We start from the raw sequence: 19,117 nt of genomic DNA on the forward strand, positions 1-19,117 counted from the left end.
ATTGCAGTATGTAAAACGGTTTCTTAGGCAAAAAGGTGTGTGTGGGCTCCACCAATATTTTAAAAACGGTGACAGAAGACGTGAGTTGAGGATCGCTTCAGATGGGTTTTGTGCACTGTTTGCGGGTCCCACCGACACGTGGCGGCCCGCAATTGGTGCGATTTTAATTTTTTTTTTTTAAATCAGATAAAGCAAAAATAAAAAAGTTTTAGAAACCCAAAAAGGGGTTCAGTGGATAATCATGCTCTTATTACTTAACCTTTTTCTTATAAAATGGGTCAACGTTGCTTTATCTTTTATTCTTTTTTCAAATACAATTTTAGAACTAGTTTTCTAATTTCTTATAGCATTAGCGCGTAACTATATAGGAGATGCCTACAATAATTACAGTTTAAGAGGATAAAAAGGTAGTTTGACAAAAAAAAAAAAAGGATAAAAAGGTAGAATATCATCTTAGAATGTTAAGAATTCTTTTCGACAACTGGTGATTGGTGAATGTATTCATAGTGTTACTTTCTAATGTCGTAGTCCTAATCTATTCTTTTTTTTATAGCAATCAAAATCTATCCAAGAAAATTATACTCACAAAATAATGTGGAACAGAAAATGGTAGAATCTAGCATCCTCGCATATTTTAAAACATTTAGAACCCGACCCATTAATGGCATAGAATCTGTTCAGTTTATGATTATTATGGCAAAACCCTTCATAATAATTTACTCTATAGAAGTTTTGGATGAAATGCTTTTAGTGGAGCTACATTTAAGTTTCGTATAAACTATATGGGATTCAACGATACTGATGATTTCGTATGCGTTTCAACCATGGATGCTACTATAGAATGTGAGATTACAAAAGATTATTCTACTTACTATGATGGTGTGATTATGATCAAGCTTCAGCTATTAATAATTTTGTACGTGTTCCACGGTGGTCAGCGACGGCTAACAAAGGTGGGCTTTTAAGACAACACCGACAGTGCTGGTCATTTGTTCACTACAAGGCTCCGTTGAGTCCCAAGGCGGCGGCGGAGGAAGTTGTACAAGTGTTTCCGAGATGGAAACCAAATCGCATTACACAAATGGATGCATCATTCTGAAATCATTACATAACACAAAAGTTAGTTTTCACCTTGTCGGAACCTGAAAGGCCCATTTGCTTGGTTATGAAGATTTAAACTTAACCAAATGTTACTTAGAAACAGTGTTGTTTTGATTCATTACAGGGTCTAGCAAGGAAGCAAAAAGCTTACAACAACAACATGAGGCAACAACATAGACCCCCTAATACTATCTCTTCATTTACTCCCTTTATGTCTAAGAATTTTAGATCAGACAACATATGTTTTGTCTGAATCTGAGTTAACATTTTGTAAGCAACACAAGCCTATCAGTTTTCAGTTTCAAGAGAATGACATTGATGATGCATATGATGAGTACTAAGTAGTAGAGTAGTACACAGATGAAAAACCTCCTACTCTGAAAATAAGCAAACAGACTTAAAAACAAAAACAAAAAAATACAAAAAGCTACAAAGCTTCTAATAGCTACTACACACTTGTGTTTTTGCTGCTGTATCACAATCTAGAAGGATGGATTCGTTTCAGTTGTTTTACAGCTTGTTTCATCGTCGGCCTTATCGAGAGGCTATCGACCGTGCACTTGAGTGCTAAATGCAGAACCTCGACCAGATCATCCTGAGGACCAGTCTCCCACAGCCCCTTAGTGAAAACCTCCTTAGCTTTACCCTGACTCAGCATCATATGCGCCCACGAGACAATGTTGAATCCATTCTCGTGAGACGAGAAAGAAGGATCCAAAGCTCGCTTATCCGATATCAGCTCCAAGATGACAATACCGTAGCTGTAAACATCTGCTTTCTCCGAGACACGGCACGTCATCGCGTATTCAGGAGCAACATACCCAAACGTTCCAGCCACTCCTGTTGTCACATGAGACTGCGACGCCCCCAAGAGTTTAGACAGCCCAAAATCAGACAGATAAGCGTTGTAGTTGTTGTCCAAGAGTATGTTACTCGGTTTGATGTCTCTATGCAGGACTTTAGGAGAACACTGTTCGTGTAGGTAGGCGAGAGCACGGGCCACATCGAGAGCAATCTTGTGAAGGATCTTCCAGTCGAGAGCAGGCTTGGATCTTTCTTTGATGAAGTCTTCAAGGTTCCCTCCGGACAAGTAGTTGTAGATAAGGAACATCTCTGTCTCGCTCGCGTGGTAACCTATTAGCATAACGAGATTCGGATGCCTAACCATTTCGAGAGCTGAGATCTCCGCGTGGAACTGTTGGTCCCCTTGGAACCTACCAATGGAGAGTCTTTTAACAGCGAAGACATTGTTTGGAGAGACTTCAGCTTTGTATGTGGAACCGAACCCACCGTGTCCTATACAGTTCGAGTTGCTGAAGTAGCCAGTGGCTCTAACGATGCTCTCGTAGGTCAGAGGGACACCATTGTCCACAAAGACTTTGATCTCCTTTGGTTCAACCACTTGAACTTGCGAGTTACGTTTGCCTTTTCTAGTGTAGATGAACAAGACAACGAGGACGAGAAGGACAAAGACAATAACTGAAGCCGACACGATTGAAGCTATCTCGATAGGGTACAAACCGGTTTTGTCTGAAGAATCTGAGGTTGAACTCGCTTCGTTCTCTTCTTCTTCTTCTTCACCGTTATGACTCATGAGTTTCCTGACAGCATTGCGTGAGAAACTCTGAACCCTAAAGTCGTTGCCTTGAAGGTCAAGGAACTCTAACCTCTTCAACCCCCAGATCTCCTTTGGAACTTGGCCTCCAAGGTTGTTGAAAGCAAGAGATAAAACCCTAATCTCGGAGAGCCTTCCGACCACCGGAGAGATCTCGCCGCCGAGTCTAGTCTCGTCGAGGGTTAGAGAGACGACTCTGAGATCGGAGTTGCAAGAGACACCGAACCAGGAACAGTGGTTGGAGATGTTCGGATCCCAGCTAGAGAGAACACCGTGTGGATCGGAGAAGCTAGTCTTCAACTCGAGAAGAACAGTTGCGTCGTGGAAAGGTTTGAGTTTCCGAGAAGATGAAAACGCAAACAGATTCAGAAGAAGCAGCAAGAACAAAGCAAGGAGCGTTTTCTTCATTTCTCCAACCAGAGAGAGTTAGAGAGAGATGAACGCAGGAAGATAATCAAAGCCCTGATTTTTCGATTTACCCTTTTTTTTTGAGAAACATAAAATCAAATAAAAAGGTTTTAAGTCTTTTGTAGATTTTTGATCTCTTTCTCTCTCTCTCTCTCGAAATTCAAGTTGCAAAAGATGAAAGTTTCTTTACTCTAAAAGAAAACGACAATTTTAAAAGAAAACAAAAATATTTATTGGCTCAATAATCAATACAAAAGAAAAAAGTTAGTTGACGTATTGGAAACAGTCAAACGAGTATATGAACTTCGAGGAAAAGAAGAACAAAGAATGATAAAACAAAGTCTAAAAAGCTTAGCTTTCAAAATATATATATATTTTTAACTAGGAATTTTTTTCAAAACACACTACTTTACTAATTATCAGTGATGTTAAAAAAATATATTGTTAAAAAATGGTGATGTTAATAATGTATATATTTTAAATAAAATAATAAAAATGTGAAGTTTTGGGAGATAGATAGATAGATAGCGTTTCACTTTCAGGCGTGTCTCTCTCGGTTTAATTGTCGTTGTCATTACAGACTTTAGAGAGAGAGAGAGAGAGGGAGTAGGACCCAGGAGAAGTCAATTGTCTGTGATGTTATATTTAAGGAGGGTCTCCACATGGCTGCTTCTAGTTTGACCAGCCAGGCTAAGTGTGGGACCTACCCTTTTTAATTGATCCATGAATGATTAGATTCCGAAAATCGTTTTAACGATCGTCACGGGTTTTTTTTATGTAGACGTGTCTTCCTCTGTGTATCTACGTCATAACGACGTTTGTTTTACGTCAGAAACAAGGCCCCAGTTGTTTAGTGCTTTTTTTTGTCAAGTGTCTTTAGCTAAAAAAAAAAGAATAATCAAAACATAAGTTCCTGTTTCCCGGAATCAAAGACTAGTACGGTGAGTAAGAAAAGAAACAAACACACATTGGATGTGAAACTGCTGACTGTGTGCTGCTTGGTGCTTCGTCTGAGTAACTGCTGTCTCCAATGTTCATCCTCTCAGTTTGACCCCTCACTGTCAGTTCCCAAAACCGGCTTCTCATCACTCCCTTCTCTGTTCGTTCGTCTTGGATCAAAACTCCTACTATATCATAAGCTTTTCTATGCTTCTTTAGATTGAAAAGCCTTTTCTACTGTGTCCCCTCTTCTGCTTCGTTTCCAATGGCTGAACAAAAAAAAAAGAAGCAAAAACGAAGACTTTCTCATTTCTTTTAACTTGCTTCACAATATGCATGAAAAAAAGAGAAATGGTTTGAAAAAATTCGAAAGGACTCAATGAATGCATCAGAATCCTTGTAAAAATCCTTATTCAGCAACATGTCTAAGAAAATCAAAATCATTTCTAGTACACATGTTCTAATGCACAACAAAGACCTATCATCAAGTCATTGTAATTCAGAATTTCTTTGATGTGAAGCAGCATAGAGAAGAACTATATCACAGTAAAAAAGAAAAAAAAAAGAGGACTTACTATACATACGAATATCCATGTAAAAGTTCCAATGAACCTTCTACTTTACCCGCAATGGCTACCTCTGTTAGTAATATTCTCCTCGTCATTCTTCTCTCTCTCTATAGATCAGATGAAAAATGGGCAAAAGATTCGAAGAACAAACAACAGAAACATGATGATACATATTGACAAGGGACGACCCTCTATATACACAAAACAGTAAAAAAAAAAAACTTATTCTTGAGGCTTGGAACAATGACAGTAACCATCTAATAATCTTTATAAAAAAAATAACAAACACACAAAAATGGATAATCCTTTGAAAATTTTGAGACTAAAAAGGAAAAAGGTTGAACAAAATCAAAAGAACTAATCCATTTCTTTCTGCAGATTTCTTTTTAAACCAAAAGGTATTCCTACAATACAGGGATTAGCTCGCCTTAACCAAACCTTGGCTGCTTCTCCTAGTCTCCTGCTCCCCCCAAATTAGCAACTCCACGTGTCAGAACACCATAAACAGACAACACCTCTGGCTTTTCTCATGTGCTGAGACCAGCCCAGTTCTTGAAGGCAACAAGAGATTCCATCTTCTTGTAGTTCCTCTTCCTCAACTTCGGCAACCTAAGCTTCTTATGAGTCTCCATAAACGCCTGCTTATACCTCCACTTATCCACAAATATCTTCATCTCCTGAGACTTCTCCACCACCTGCATCGCCGCATCGAAGAACCCTCCTTTCACCAACGCATACAAGAACGCATCCACCAAACCATGGTCCAGCTTCGACCTCTTCTCCGCATCTACACACGACACCTTCCCTTTGACCTCGTTCCACAGGAGCAAGACATTGAAGTACTTCTCACCACTCACGTATCCATTGATCAACGACAAGTAGGTCTGGTTATTAGGCTCGTAACGCAAGAAAACCATCCTCCTGAACGTCCTCCTCGCGTCCTCCAACCGTCCCGACTTACAAAAGGCGTGAATGATCGAGTTCCAGTCATGAGAGTTCACTTCCACGCGAGGATCCTCCACTACTTCGTCTAGAAACGCTGCCATCAACTCTGGTCTCTGATTCTCGAGGAGTCCCGTCATGATTGTTAAGTAGCTCCCTTTCAAATCCACCGCTCTTGCCTCTCTCATGTCCCTAAACAACGTGAACGCAGACACGAAGTCCTGGTTGGTCATTGACGCTTCTATCAGAGCGTTGTAGATCTCAACCTCTAGCTGTAGACCGGAGCTGCTGATCTCTGTAACCAGCTGAGTAGCTTCAGCTGTTTTGTACTCTTTGCTGTAGGCTTTCAAGATTGGTAAGTAGACCCCAAGCCCCACGGTTCCTTCTTCTCCCTGAGCTATCATCTCCTCGAGTACACTATGTGCTTTATCAGAGAATCCGAGTTTAACACAAGCGTTTATGACTCCAAAACCAACTGATACGTCAATGTCAATGGACTCAGACTCCAACCTCTGAGCTTCGGTTATTAGTCTAGCTAAACTCTTGACGCTTTTACTCTCTATAAACCCTTTCACTATTTCACAATACGTCTCCTCACAGAAGCTACAATCTCCTTGAAGACTATGGAGTATAACATCAGAAACACTATCTAAATCACCAACCTTAACATAACCGCTAATCATATTCGAATAAAGGATTCTCTTATTAGCAAAACCAAAACCATCCATCAAACTCTCAACCTCCTTTATCTTCTCCTTAAGCCCTTTTCTTGCATACAAGTAAGCAAGAAACCCAAAGGTGGACTCGTCAGGCTTCACACCAATCACAGCCATCAACTCAATCACACTCTCAGCATCGGTTAGAGACTCCATCTGCCTACAACACGCTTCAAGAGCCGCGTTACACGCTTCCAAACCAGGTTTCATGTAATCAAGCTTCTCATCGATTGCAACTCTACAGCTCTCCTTAAACACTTTAAGAAACGAAGACAAGGTTCCACTTTCTCGGCAGATGTCGATAACCAAACCTCCCCAGAGATCAAAGGGGACAAAGAACCTGTTTTTGAACATACACTTGACCAACGCCAACGCAGGGGAAGCAGCTTTGGCTATCTTCATGGACTGGAGAAGCGTGAGGAGAGTGTCGAAGTCGAGCAAGATTGGATCTTTCTCGATGACGTAAGCAGCGGAAGCGAAGGCGCGTTTGAGTCTGTGCGGGGAGGTGGTTGATTCGGATAAGTGAGTGATGAGGGAGTTGAGGAGAGGCTTGTCCGGGAGGGAAGAAGCGGCGACGAGGGATCTGAAGGACTTCCATGCTTCGTCGGTGTTGAGGGTGGATAAGGAGAGGTGGAGGGTGGATTCGAGGGAGGCTTTTTGGTCGTGGGTTAGGGCTTTGGAGGGTTGAGGAGGCGGTGATAAGGAGGGAGTGAGGGTGATTGGTTTGTGGGAGAAGAGAGATGGTTTCAGGAATGAGTAAAGGGATTCACTTTCTTGAGAAGAAGAAGAAGACGATGAGAAGTGTTGTCTTCTTCGTTGGATTGATGTTAGAGTTTTCCTCAACATTGAAGCAGTGATCGATCAGAGTCTGGTTTCAGACCACATTCCGACATATTCAGTTTGCTTCCGAGTTTTGTAATGATGAGTATATATCGGTGATTGTACTGTAAGAATCAAGCAAGCTGGAATAGCTCAGTTGGTTAGAGCGTGTGGCTGTTAACCACAAGGTCGGAGGTTCGACCCCTCCTTCTAGCGGGTTTTTTTTTGGGGGGAGATTTCTCTTTAAAGCCCCCAAAAAATGATGAGAACATCCAGAAGGCCATATATTAATGCTTTTCAAAAGCCCAAAGATAGCCGGAAGACAGCATCCTCTGCCTTTTACCTCAAGTAAATGGGAGACAATTTCTTGCAATATTATCATAAATTTTTTTGTAGTTTTTTGTATCAAGGGGTTATTTGTGAAATAACAAAAAACAAAAAGAAATTGATTTTAGAAAGAGGGTAGATAGGAAAAAAAAGAGAGAGTGATTTTGGTTAGTTTGTGTATTTGAGTTTATTTTTTTGGTAAGTGCAATTTCTGTTGTACATCATACTTTTTTAGTTGGCATGTTTATTTCATTTAGTTAACTAGATCCTATTTTTGGATTTGATACCAACTTGGATACCATGTCAAATCAGTAATTTTATATTGATACAAATTTATATGCAAATAAGTTGTTGTTAGAATCACATAAATACTGAACCAGACTAGATGATGATCTTGAACCCAAATTAGAGAAGCTTGTGTTTTGAGGAACCACTTAAATTAGATGAAGCTTCGATAAGATACGATATTCATTTTGAGAAACTAACTAGTTACTTAAAGAAATCATTATTGTAGTAGGTTAGGTAAAGCTTTGTCTATATGAGTTGAGCCTGAGGAAGGTGTTTAAGTAGACTAGAGATAGGGAAAACGAGATGCTGGCTAATAATCAAAAGGAACTTTAAGAATCAGCTTGAATGGATGGATGCGAGAAAGCAGCTTGGGAAAGAGATTGGTATCAGATTCTTGGCCACCACAAGCCGCACCCGATTCCCAAACTCGTCCCCCATAAAACCTAACTTGAATCCAAAAGATATTCTTGAGCATTCAACTACCAACGTCTTCCCATTTTTTTATATAGGATTAGGAGGAGCAATCTTGTGGAGACCAAAAGTTTATTGACTCGCTGCCATTTTCTGATGAATACCTAATAGCCTCTTAACTTTAAGATCGTATACGTCTCTGCTTTCCACGTTAACTTAGTGGAAAGAACAAAACGATAACCACAATATCACCAAATTACTAAACCCATGTCTTTTGTTTAAGTACAAAGTGACAAATTACAAGATGTCACGTCTACTATTTCTCATTTTTATGTTGGGTAATCTTGCGTTATTTAAACACATGATAAAAATCACATTTTTTGTCATTGTTACGGCACTCTATATGCCACATTATATAATTGGAGACGTAGTGATACGTTCTAAAAGATGAAAGGTTCAAAGAAACAAAAGGATATAAAAAGAATAGAAACAAACGAGCATCTCGTCCTCCGGATTTTACCCAAAAAAAAAAGTTTTGCTTTAGACTTGTACATCACAAGTTACTAGCTGCTAACCCCGCATAATGATGTCTCTCGGCCAACCTAACTGTAGGAACTCCACAAGAACTAGAAAAGATACAGCAGCACTATCCGATTTGCACAACCCATGGCAAAATCAAAGCTCATCCATTGCAACAACCAACCGTGTGTCTGAGATGATGTCTCCCTAACCCATCATGACAAGCATAACTACACCGGCTAGTAAGAAGAACACCGTGTTAGTTCGGTCTGACAACTTCACTCCAGAGTTCGGATCACCTAGTCCGCCACTCCCGACCGGTCCAAGAGTAGTACCCGGGAGCACTGAAGACGAGGAAGAAGTAGGCATCCCCGTGGAAGTGGAAGGAGTCACAGTGTTGGGCATTCCGGAAGTGGGGTTCCCTGTGGACGGAGTCCCGGTGGATGGGAAGCCACTGGTTGGTGTCCCAGTGGATGGGGTCTCACTTTTTGGGGTTCCAGTGGACGGGGTCCCACTAGAGCTGCAAAAGTATCCCAAAAATATCAGTGACTAAATTATTAAAAAGGATAAATTGTTGATTTATTTAAGATCAATCGATAATGCACATCTTGATCATGTGAATGATTAATTGTTTTTTGATATTCTTTGTAAAGGTGAACTGAACAGAAATGATACAATTGTTATCACGGATCCTTGTCTATTCTATCATTGTGTCTCCAAAAAAAGATCAAATAATTAAAATCGCATTTTTAAAATAATAAAAATTAGTTTAGTCGGTGGTAAAGAAAAACAACACTTAAACAACGAACAAGAATGGATAAAGACAAACTTAACATACCTGGAACCAGATAAACAGCTTGAAGCCGCTGCAAGATTCAGAAAGAGAAAAAAAAAGAAGGGACAAGAGTAAATCAATGCAAATAAATATTTATAGATTTGATTAATTCCAAAAACATAATGGGTCATAATAAAGTTGAATACTTGACGGAGGGGAGCTAGAGATGACGGCTGCGCCGTTAAAATCACATGTTGCACCGGAAGAAGATTTCTTCTGGTAGTAACTGTTGACAGCGACGTCACAGTGGTTTTTGATGGTGTTAGGTTGGTAACAAGCTCCGTTCAGCTGGATCTGAGTACAGTCAGCTCCAGCTCCACAAGCATAGTCTATTGCCTTCTGAAGCACTTGCTCGTTACCGTCTTTGCACACACAATAAGCCGCATCTTTTTAAAGTTTCCCCCAAAAAGAAAAATCAAGATCATTAGAACCAAACCAAGAAGCAAATCAGATTTTGAAGTTTCACATCTCTTAGATTTATACAAGAGGTATCATAACTAGCAAAAAGATAGATACATATAAACACTTTTCAGAACTGGCACAAGAAGAATGAAACAGAGGATATAAAAGGGCTTACTTGAATAGGTAATCATTGAGAGAACCAGACACAGAGGAAGTATAACAGACATGACTCTGCTGGGCAAGTGTAACGAACTTTCTTTTCTTGGGTTCAAAGACGGTGCGAGCGATAAATAGAGTGAGTTCTAGACAATAGTGGCAAGTGTGTGTGATGGTGTTTAGACATACAATTATAGACGACCAACTTACTCTTTTTCTTCGGCTTTTTCGTAAAATGGGACCAGAAGTTTACTTTATTTACCAGTGGTGCCACCTCGATTTACGTAACTCAGATGTGTTCCTTTACAACACCTGTCTTTTTGTAATTAAAACTCTAGCAACGGTCAAAAGTTAACCCCACCGCCCCCCCATTTGATAAATATAATATGAAGGGAATATTAATTTTTATATAAACTTGATTGATAGTACAGTAATTAAGCTTTTTTTTTTTTTTTTTACTCGGGAAGATTTATTAAGAGTCAAAGCCCAAAACATGGACTAAGCCCAACAAACATACACAGAAACCCAAACATCAGGCCAAACCCACACAAGCTACAAGGGCCAGCAGCCCAAAAAGAAAACCGTAGAGGAAGGTTATCGTCTCAAGCCACCACGTATCCGATCGACACACGATTCGAAGACACACGTCAAACCGAAACTACCACCTCCTCCGGAAGGGTCACGACGGAGCTCCGCCACCAGAACAAACGGTGAAAGATTATCTGAACGAAGTAATCTTCACCAAGAGCACAGCGCAACCAGATCGTCTCTTCGGAAAATAAAACCACCGTCTTCAATCGATTCAAAGAACTCCGATCTTCTTCAGAGGATGAAATCGAGAGTCGATGTAGAAGTGAAGGATTTGAAACGACGATCAAACAGAGCCGGCGAAAACGACGCTAACTAAGCCGCCGAATCCCGGAGCCATAGCCGGCGAAGCAGGCGCTATGGAAGCCACCGTTTCCCGGAGTCAAAATCCGAACGATCATCTGGTGAGCAGATGCAACGCCGGGCGCAAGGGTCAGAAACAGGGAAGCACAAACAAAAAACCTCAGACTCTCTCTACCTCCAAACAAATTCCAAACCTTCTGAAAGATTTGTTTTTTTTGATAAGAAGGTCAGAGTTTACAGAGAGCAAAAACGCTCACTAAGAGCATCTCCAAAAAGACTCTCTATTATAGAGTTTTGCAAACTCTATATTTGAAGTTTCAAGATGTTCTTCTCCAAAAGGAAAACTTCAAATTTAACTTCAAAACTATTTGTAATTTACATTATGCTCTTTATATTTATCATAATTAATATAAATCCATAAAACTTTTGTAGACAACTAGCACATATATAAAAATATTATAGTAATATTAATTAATAAAATCTTACATTAAAATATAAAATTATAAATAGAAATACATAATTAAATATTAAACTACAAGAAAAATATCACATTATTACATAAAATTATTTTATTAATGCTCCATTTTCGGGTATACAAAATTTGTTTGGACAATATTTTAGAAGTTCCAGAGAAAATTTACTAGACTATTAGTGTTGATGTAATATTTAAATTTGTATAACAATTATGTCTTCATGTATATATCTTCTTAAAAAAAAATTATTAAGTTTCTTTTGTAATATTCTTTTTGTCTAAATCTAGTTTTAAAATATTATAAATCTTTATTTTGATTTTTAAAAAAACTTTTATATGTAAAATTTTAATTTATACAAATAAATTTGAAATATTTAAAATAGACAGAAGTTTTAAAGATTAAAACCATGAATGAAAAAATACTTAAGAATCATAAATGTGATGTATAATTAATTATAAGGACCAAGATGCAAATAAAAAGATGAAACTTCAAATTTAGAGTTTTGAGTAGTGAAACTTCATATTTGAAGTTTCACTTCTTAAAACTCTAAATTTGAAGTTTTGAAGTTCCTTTTTGAAGAGCCAAAAACTCTATATTTGAAGTTATAGAGTTTCTTTTGGAGATGCTCTAAAGGAGGAGAGAGAGCCTCTCTCGAATTTAGTAGTTAAGCTTTTTTATATAAAACAAATAAATTTAAAACTGGAAAAATATAAAGCAAACTAAATACTATTAATTTCTCCGATAACTATTTTTTATAAAATAAAATATCAGAAATAGACCATAAACCAAACTATATTTAAATGTAAATTAAATATCTCTAAATTAATTGTCCACTAGTTGCCGTTATAACCCGTATTTTTTTAGATAATCTCTTAATTGTTCCAGAACAATTAGAAAAAGAATTAAATAAAAAAAATTATGTTCAGATGTAAGATACCCATCGAGAAATTTTTGTAATTCAATCATGTATGATAGAATCGTATCTCGCAACTTTAAGAAAATATGCTAGACGGACTTAATTGAAAATTAGATCGTGCTACTTTGAAATCCAATTGTGTTTTCGCAATAGTCCATAATGTGTAGTTCCGTCTAATTAAACATTGAACTTCCAAATGGAACATATTTATCAAAATGTAATTCAAAACTTGAAGCTTTTAAACCATCTGGACTGGCTTGTATTCCTGAGCTTATGGAAAACTTGCTGGTCCGTAACTTTTACAGCATATGCCGTTTTCGCTTATTATTGGTTTACTGTGTGATCTAGAGACCTTGTTCTACTCTAGGCGATGACTGTAAGCATGGGTGGGTAAGCCCTTTTTAAGTTTGACTATAAAGGAAATGCGTTTGTTGTTGTGAATGTAAACTTACTGCAAATTTTAGAGTGGTACATGTAAAACTGTCAATTTTGTTCTATATACTAAATCAAAAACTTTATATCATGTATGCGGTGCAGATCATTCCTCATATATCATTGTATTCCAGCAAAAGTTGATCTGGTCTTTTGTGGATGTCTTTGTTTTTGTGGATGACATGATCTTTTCACAACACAAATCATCGGTAGTAATACATATTGAAGAGTTTGGACAATGAATGATAAAATATATATATACGGATCATAAGAAGCAGAATTTTGATGAACAGTGAATTACAATTGGTGAAAGATTTGTCGCATTCTTTTAACACATTAATTACAGAGCTTTACTTGGCACTAAGACGACTTTACATATCGCCACAAGTTTTTTGTTTAGAACATCTCCTAAGAAAATTCTATAATTTTAAATATAGAATTTTTTTCTCTACAAAAAGAAATTTCAAAACTTCAAATTTAGAGTTCTGAGAAGCGAAACTTTAAAAGTGAAAATTTACTACTCAAAACTTTAAATTTAAATTTTCATCTTTTTATTTGTATTATAGTCCTTATAATTAATTACACATCTCATTTATGATTCTTAAGTATTTTTTGTTTATCATTTTAATCCTTAAAATTTTTATATCTCATAAATATTTCAAATTTATTTTTATAAATTCAATTTTTATACATAAAATTAAATAAAAGTTTTGAAATAAAATTTATACTATTTTAAAATTAGAATTAGACAAAAAAAATATTACCAAAAAAACTTAACAATTTTTTTAAAGGTACTCGAAGACATAATTATAACACAAATTAAAAATATTTCAACAATACTAATTAATAATCTTGCAAATTTGCTCCGGAACCTCCAAAATATTGTCCAAAACAATTTGTATAACCGAAGTGGAGCATTATAAAAATAATTTTATGGCATAATGTGGTATTTTACTTGTAGTTCATTATGTATTTCTATTTATAAGTGTAATATTTTATTGATTAATATTAATGTAATATTTTTATATAAGTGCTAGTTATTTATAAAATATATGAATTTACATTAATTATGATAAATATAAGGACTATAGTGGAAAATACAAATAATTTTGAAATTAAACTTGAAGTTTTTTTTTTTTTTTTAGAAGAACACCTTGAAATTTAAAATATAAAGTTTTGAAAACTTTGAAGTAGAGAGTTTTTTTAAGGATGCTCTTACAAACAAACGTATGACACCAATTGCACACTTGCATTATATTATCACTATATATTCAAAATGACGTAGATCTCAACATTGTTCGAAACATCCATTTTTCATCACATAGCAACTAGAAGATATATATTTCACCAAGCAATAAAGCTAGACCATAGTTATCACCCTATAAAGTTATTAGAAAAAAGTCTCAAATAAATGTAGAACTCAAAAGGATTAGCAAAAATAATATCCAGAAATCCTCCACATTTTCCCCAAGTGAACATACATGCATCTACATGTGGGACATAACTAGTCAGTAGATTTATTCAAGTTGAGTTACATCAAAATTATACTATATATACCTTAAGAAACCGACGCCATTGATCAACATTGAAATAATATAGAGATCTCTGCTTACAACCCGTTGTGGCCGTATTGTTTTCCAGTCTGCGATATCTTCTATAAAATTAGTTAGTACCTCTCCTTATTTGTTACCAAGGTTGTGATGATTTGCTTAGGGTACCTGGGAGATTATATCAAACACGGCAGACATTCATATATGTCATTTTCATCTTTGAAACAAAACATACAAGCACACATCCCCTACTGATAAAATGTAACAGATATATTCTTTTTTCGTAATGTGAATGGTGTATACTTTGGTCATGTGGTTTATGACCAAACGTTCTAAGTCATTTACGTTCGTAATAAGATGCTCATATATCTCTTCTTAATAATTTTCTGATCCCTTTTCTTTCTTGGCTGCCTTTAGCTAAAACAGAAAGTATTTATTCCTGTGACCTAACACATTACCCTCAGATATTAATACACACACATATATATATATATATATATATGCTTCATGCATGTATCTCATATATACATGTACATAGAATAAAATTCGATACACCAGGACACAGTCATGCATACACATAACTGAGTTAATGTGAATACATAGATTAAGGGTTAATATAAATAAAGGGGGAGAGTTTCAGCATAAGAGTGACACTAGATTAAGAGGAGTAGTTGAGCTTCGTTACATATTAATATTTGTTGACATTTTTATAATCCTGCCTACATATATGCCTTAGAGCGAGAGTAAGACAAAAGGCGCTATACGCCGGTGCTTGATCCTAATGCAGTCACTAGAAATTCATAATAGACCTTTGGTTTACTAAATGAATAGATAGATAGTGAGGCAATCATCCACTTATTATATATGCATCATCCAACTTTTATATGCGTTCTACAAAAAAATGCATTACTATAAAGGAAAGAAAAAAAGCACTGGCCGACATATCTATCAAATGATCAAATATTGTGCCACGAGAGATGATGGGTTGCATCAATGATTAGACTAACACGATAAAGATTCTCACATATATATTCATAAGTACATCTACATCAAATAGACTCGTTCCTGTCAAAGTATAAGAATTTTCATCCACTGAAGATATCTCTTGATTTGGGATTTTAGTTTTGGACTAGAAAAAGTAACCCTTTATGCCTTTGTGGTCCAGTAAAGGTGTTAAACCCTTGCGAACCGAAAAAATATATATTTTCTTCTCTGTATAGAATTCAGTCCTAATCATATATATATAGACGAACACGGACAAATAAAAAGATATATAGGAGCATTACCTCAAGTATTGCGCATGGTTTGAGGTACAATATCACCAAGCAAGCCTTCTTCTGGTGGATTAATAAACGACACTGCAGCAGGTCCTTCAGTAGTAGATTGGGGTAATCTCAGCGAAGAAGTATTGTCTCTGTGAAGTTGATGAAGGAGTTCTTGGTGGTAATAAGGATCTAGCAATGGAGGAGGGAGAAGATGATGGGATGTGAAGTTACTAGGGTCGTGAGCGGTGAGGATTCCACCACGAGGGAATCCAGTGGTTTGATGGCAATGTTGTCCTTCGTATGTTGTGATAACTATCGATGGATCTTCAGATGATCGTTCCACTCTCTTCTTCACCGTGCATCTGCTGTTCGTGCATCTATAGTAGCTCCTATATAAACAGTAGAAGTCGTCAGGTTTATCTACTGATCTAAGTGTTGTACCATGTATATATGTAATTTTGCTTTAGTTAATATATAACTACATGTGAAAATTAATTTAAGATGACAAGAAAGTGATGATAGCTAGCTTGGAGACCTTGGGAATGGACTATTTTTGACAGCTTTCTGTCCATATTTGCGCCATCGATATCCATCTTCAAGATTATCCACATCACTCTTGGTCATGAATGCGAATCTTGGCTGCCGGATTCGCTTCTGAGCCTTTTTCTTCTCCTTCTTTCTACAAATAACATCAAAAGATTATTAATATATCACCATGCATCAGAAACCACAGAATAACCAATCAATCCACCAAAACATCTCACAAAAACATTAATTCTGTAATGCTAATACCACCACTGTCAAACTTCCATAAAAAAATATCTATAACAATACTTTCATAAACCGAACCTAAACATGTAAAGAAAAACGTTACTAGAGTTAAAGCGTAGACTCGTGATCATGATCATTTGCAATAACGATGTAAAATCATACTGAGCAGCACTCATTTTCATGGATGGTGGACTCCGAAACCCTACATATCAATTAGAGCATGATATTATTACGGTTTACGAGACGAGAATTATAAAATAATCCAGGGTTTTGTTTTCACTATTAGATAACAATTACATCACAAAAACGTGACACACTTTTGACCTAATTAACATTAGTTTAATAAAAAGAAAGGACGAGGGAGAGATGTAGAGTGCACGCAAACACATCACACAGCCGCAATAGCGGCGCTGTGCGTTCATCATTATTGTCCTTGTCTTCACTGGCACCGACGATTCATCACAAAATTACTAAACTCACAATTATTTTGTACGGACGAATCGATTCTCCATTTTTCTTGCGATGATACAATGCGACAAATAAAAAATAAATGAAAAGGAAATTTTATTCGCGTTATGTTTTTGGCCTTAAGTTAATATACAACCACCAATATGATGTGTAAAATTACGATCAGACCCCTGCGAAAGGAGACATATACGTGTTTCTTGTCTCATCGTCTATATATGCGGAAAGGAAAGGAAAAAAAAACTCACGGCGTCTCCAGTGCTTTCGCGGCGGAGGCAGTTGAGTTCTCAGTTGGATCCTCGGTTGAACTGGAGGTGGCGGGGAGATCATTAGAGGTTGAAACCTCTGTAACGGCAACAGAAAGAGCAGCTGCGGGGGATGAGGAAGAGGAAGGAGTAGAGGGTAGAGTGGTGGTGGTAACGGAAGATGGGACACCGGAACTTGGTGTTAAACCGGTACCAAACCGGAGGGAGTGAGGATGATGATGATGATCGGATTGGGAGGAAGCGTGGAGGTTCCTGACAAAGTCAGAGAAGATGTCGGAAGTGTCTCTGTGGAAGAAGTGAGAGTTTGGAGCTGTGAGTTGTGTCCAAGAGGAGTCGTGGTTGGTCAGATCGGGATTTTCAGGATCGTTCATGATGAGAGGTAGAGAGAGAGAGGTAGCTAGGGTTTGTTTGCAATTGGAAGAGAGAGAGAGAGAGAGAGAAGAAGAAGAAGAAATAAAGAGTAGAAGCCCATTAAAGTGCAGTGTCTCGTCAAACACCGATCAAAGACTCTTTCTCTCTTTTGAATTTTTTTCTTTTTAATTTCTTGAAACATATTGCGAAATACGTAAACTTAAATAATAATTCACTAGGTAATAACCCGCGCCTTGCGCGGGATGTGATTATTAGTTTCGATATTTTTAATAAAAAGACATTAAATCTGTTTAATCTGGATATTGGTTCGGTTTTAAGTTTTTTTTTGGTTTTTAATCTTCTAAAATATAACTATTATTTTAAATTAATATTCATTTTAGTTTATTCGGTTAAAATGTTTGATTTTTTTTTGTTTTTTTCCGGTAAAAACCAAAAATTAATATTATTTGTTTATTTTCATGTTATGCATTTTAGATAGTTGTCATGTCGAACCAATAGTTTCATATTATAGTTTCTAAACAGATAATATTTAATGAAAAAGAAAAGAAAATTATTAAGACAAATCATTTTACTACAATTTGTCGGTAGTGAAAGAAGCAATAAGAAAAAATATATCAATTTTCAAAAGAATTAGATATTTCAGTTGTTGTATGTGTATGTAAAAAGTATATAAAAATAGTTGACAAATATATAAAGATATTGTTAATTAATATGAAATGACATTTTTGTTCAAAATAATAAAATTAAATTTCAATTAAAATAAAAAAGGCTTTGACATTAGTCATTTTTCATATAAAGAAATAAAATTGTATCCGTAAATAGGGGTGAGGCCAAATCGAATATATAGGTATTTGGAAGCATTCGTGCCGATTCAATCTTTAGCCACCTAGATATTCGGTGACTCGGATATCTGAAATGTTTTAGAATTTTAAAGAATATCGACTTGATCCGTAAATAAAATAAAATTTTAAAATAATTGAAAATTTTAATAATAACATTTTATTACAAAAATAAAACATTATTTAACTTTTTAAATTTTAGTACCTAATATATTTAATTTAATTCATAACATATATATATATATATATGTATATATATATAATTCTTTACATATGTGTATATATATTCATATAGCAGATCAAATTAGATATATGTTCCTAAAATTATTGGTATTTGTGATTTGCTTTTTGTTTGGTCATTGAATTTTAGTATTTGATTTGTTTCGTAGAGTTACAGATATCCAAATTATTTGGTTCAAATCAAAACGGATAACGATTCGAATCAAAATTTATGAATATTTTGCTCAACTTTATCTGTAAACAATAAAAGTAATATATATATATATATATATATATATATATATAGTTTGGCTTTTGATTCGTTATCTATTTTTATTTGAACCGAAAAATCCAGAGTTTTATTGGAACAATGTATGTGAGTTTTATATTTAAAAACGCAAAATACATAGTGTGAACACATTTATGAATATAGTGTGAACGCGTTAGCATATTTATTATCAAATCACTGTGAATCTGACACGTGTCCGTTATAGTGTGAATGCATTTATTACAATGCTTCTCTTTTAATATATAAGGGATGAGAGAGAAGAGTATGGAGTATTAGTTTAAGCTGAAAAGTGGGTCCCGAATCTACTTTTCCCTCCTAGATC

General features: G+C 36.1%; 4 protein-coding genes and 1 non-coding gene across 5 annotated transcripts; 1 reads left to right on the forward strand and 4 right to left on the reverse strand.

Annotated features, from left to right (window-relative positions):
• Positions 1-1,393: 1,393 nt before the first annotated feature.
• Positions 1,394-3,320, reverse strand: LOC106393578 (probable LRR receptor-like serine/threonine-protein kinase RPK1). The gene has a single exon (XM_013834267.3). It carries the CDS (start codon positions 3,122-3,124, stop codon positions 1,577-1,579), a length of 1,548 nt encoding a protein of 515 aa, XP_013689721.2. The 5' UTR covers positions 3,125-3,320; the 3' UTR covers positions 1,394-1,576.
• Positions 3,168-7,331, reverse strand: LOC106410245 (pentatricopeptide repeat-containing protein At1g69290-like). Its single transcript, XM_048759956.1, has 2 exons — positions 5,071-7,331; positions 3,168-4,332 (listed from the first exon to the last, which is right to left on the reverse strand). Exon 1 carries the CDS (start codon positions 7,134-7,136, stop codon positions 5,160-5,162), a length of 1,977 nt encoding a protein of 658 aa, XP_048615913.1. The 5' UTR covers positions 7,137-7,331; the 3' UTR covers positions 3,168-4,332; positions 5,071-5,159.
• TRNAN-GUU lies at positions 7,252-7,325 on the forward strand. Its single transcript has one exon. It is a non-coding gene; the product is annotated as a tRNA-Asn (tRNA).
• A 1,235-nt stretch (positions 7,332-8,566) lies between the features above and the next one.
• On the reverse strand, positions 8,567-10,338 carry LOC125588554 (PLASMODESMATA CALLOSE-BINDING PROTEIN 4-like). Its single transcript, XM_048759960.1, has 4 exons — positions 10,067-10,338; positions 9,636-9,875; positions 9,493-9,520; positions 8,567-9,174 (listed from the first exon to the last, which is right to left on the reverse strand). The coding sequence occupies exons 1-4, from the start codon at positions 10,116-10,118 to the stop codon at positions 8,862-8,864; spliced, it is 633 nt and encodes a 210-aa protein (XP_048615917.1). The 5' UTR covers positions 10,119-10,338; the 3' UTR covers positions 8,567-8,861.
• A 3,651-nt stretch (positions 10,339-13,989) lies between these two features.
• LOC125575615 (probable WRKY transcription factor 57) lies at positions 13,990-17,646 on the reverse strand. Its single transcript, XM_048759964.1, has 4 exons — positions 17,059-17,646; positions 16,110-16,253; positions 15,596-15,963; positions 13,990-14,477 (listed from the first exon to the last, which is right to left on the reverse strand). Exons 1-3 carry the CDS (start codon positions 17,445-17,447, stop codon positions 15,597-15,599), a joined length of 900 nt encoding a protein of 299 aa, XP_048615921.1. The 5' UTR covers positions 17,448-17,646; the 3' UTR covers positions 13,990-14,477; position 15,596.
• Positions 17,647-19,117: the final 1,471 nt, after the last annotated feature.

This window comes from Brassica napus, chromosome A2 (genome assembly GCF_020379485.1).
Source record: "Brassica napus cultivar Da-Ae chromosome A2, Da-Ae, whole genome shotgun sequence".
Lineage (NCBI taxonomy): Eukaryota > Viridiplantae > Streptophyta > Magnoliopsida > Brassicales > Brassicaceae > Brassica > Brassica napus.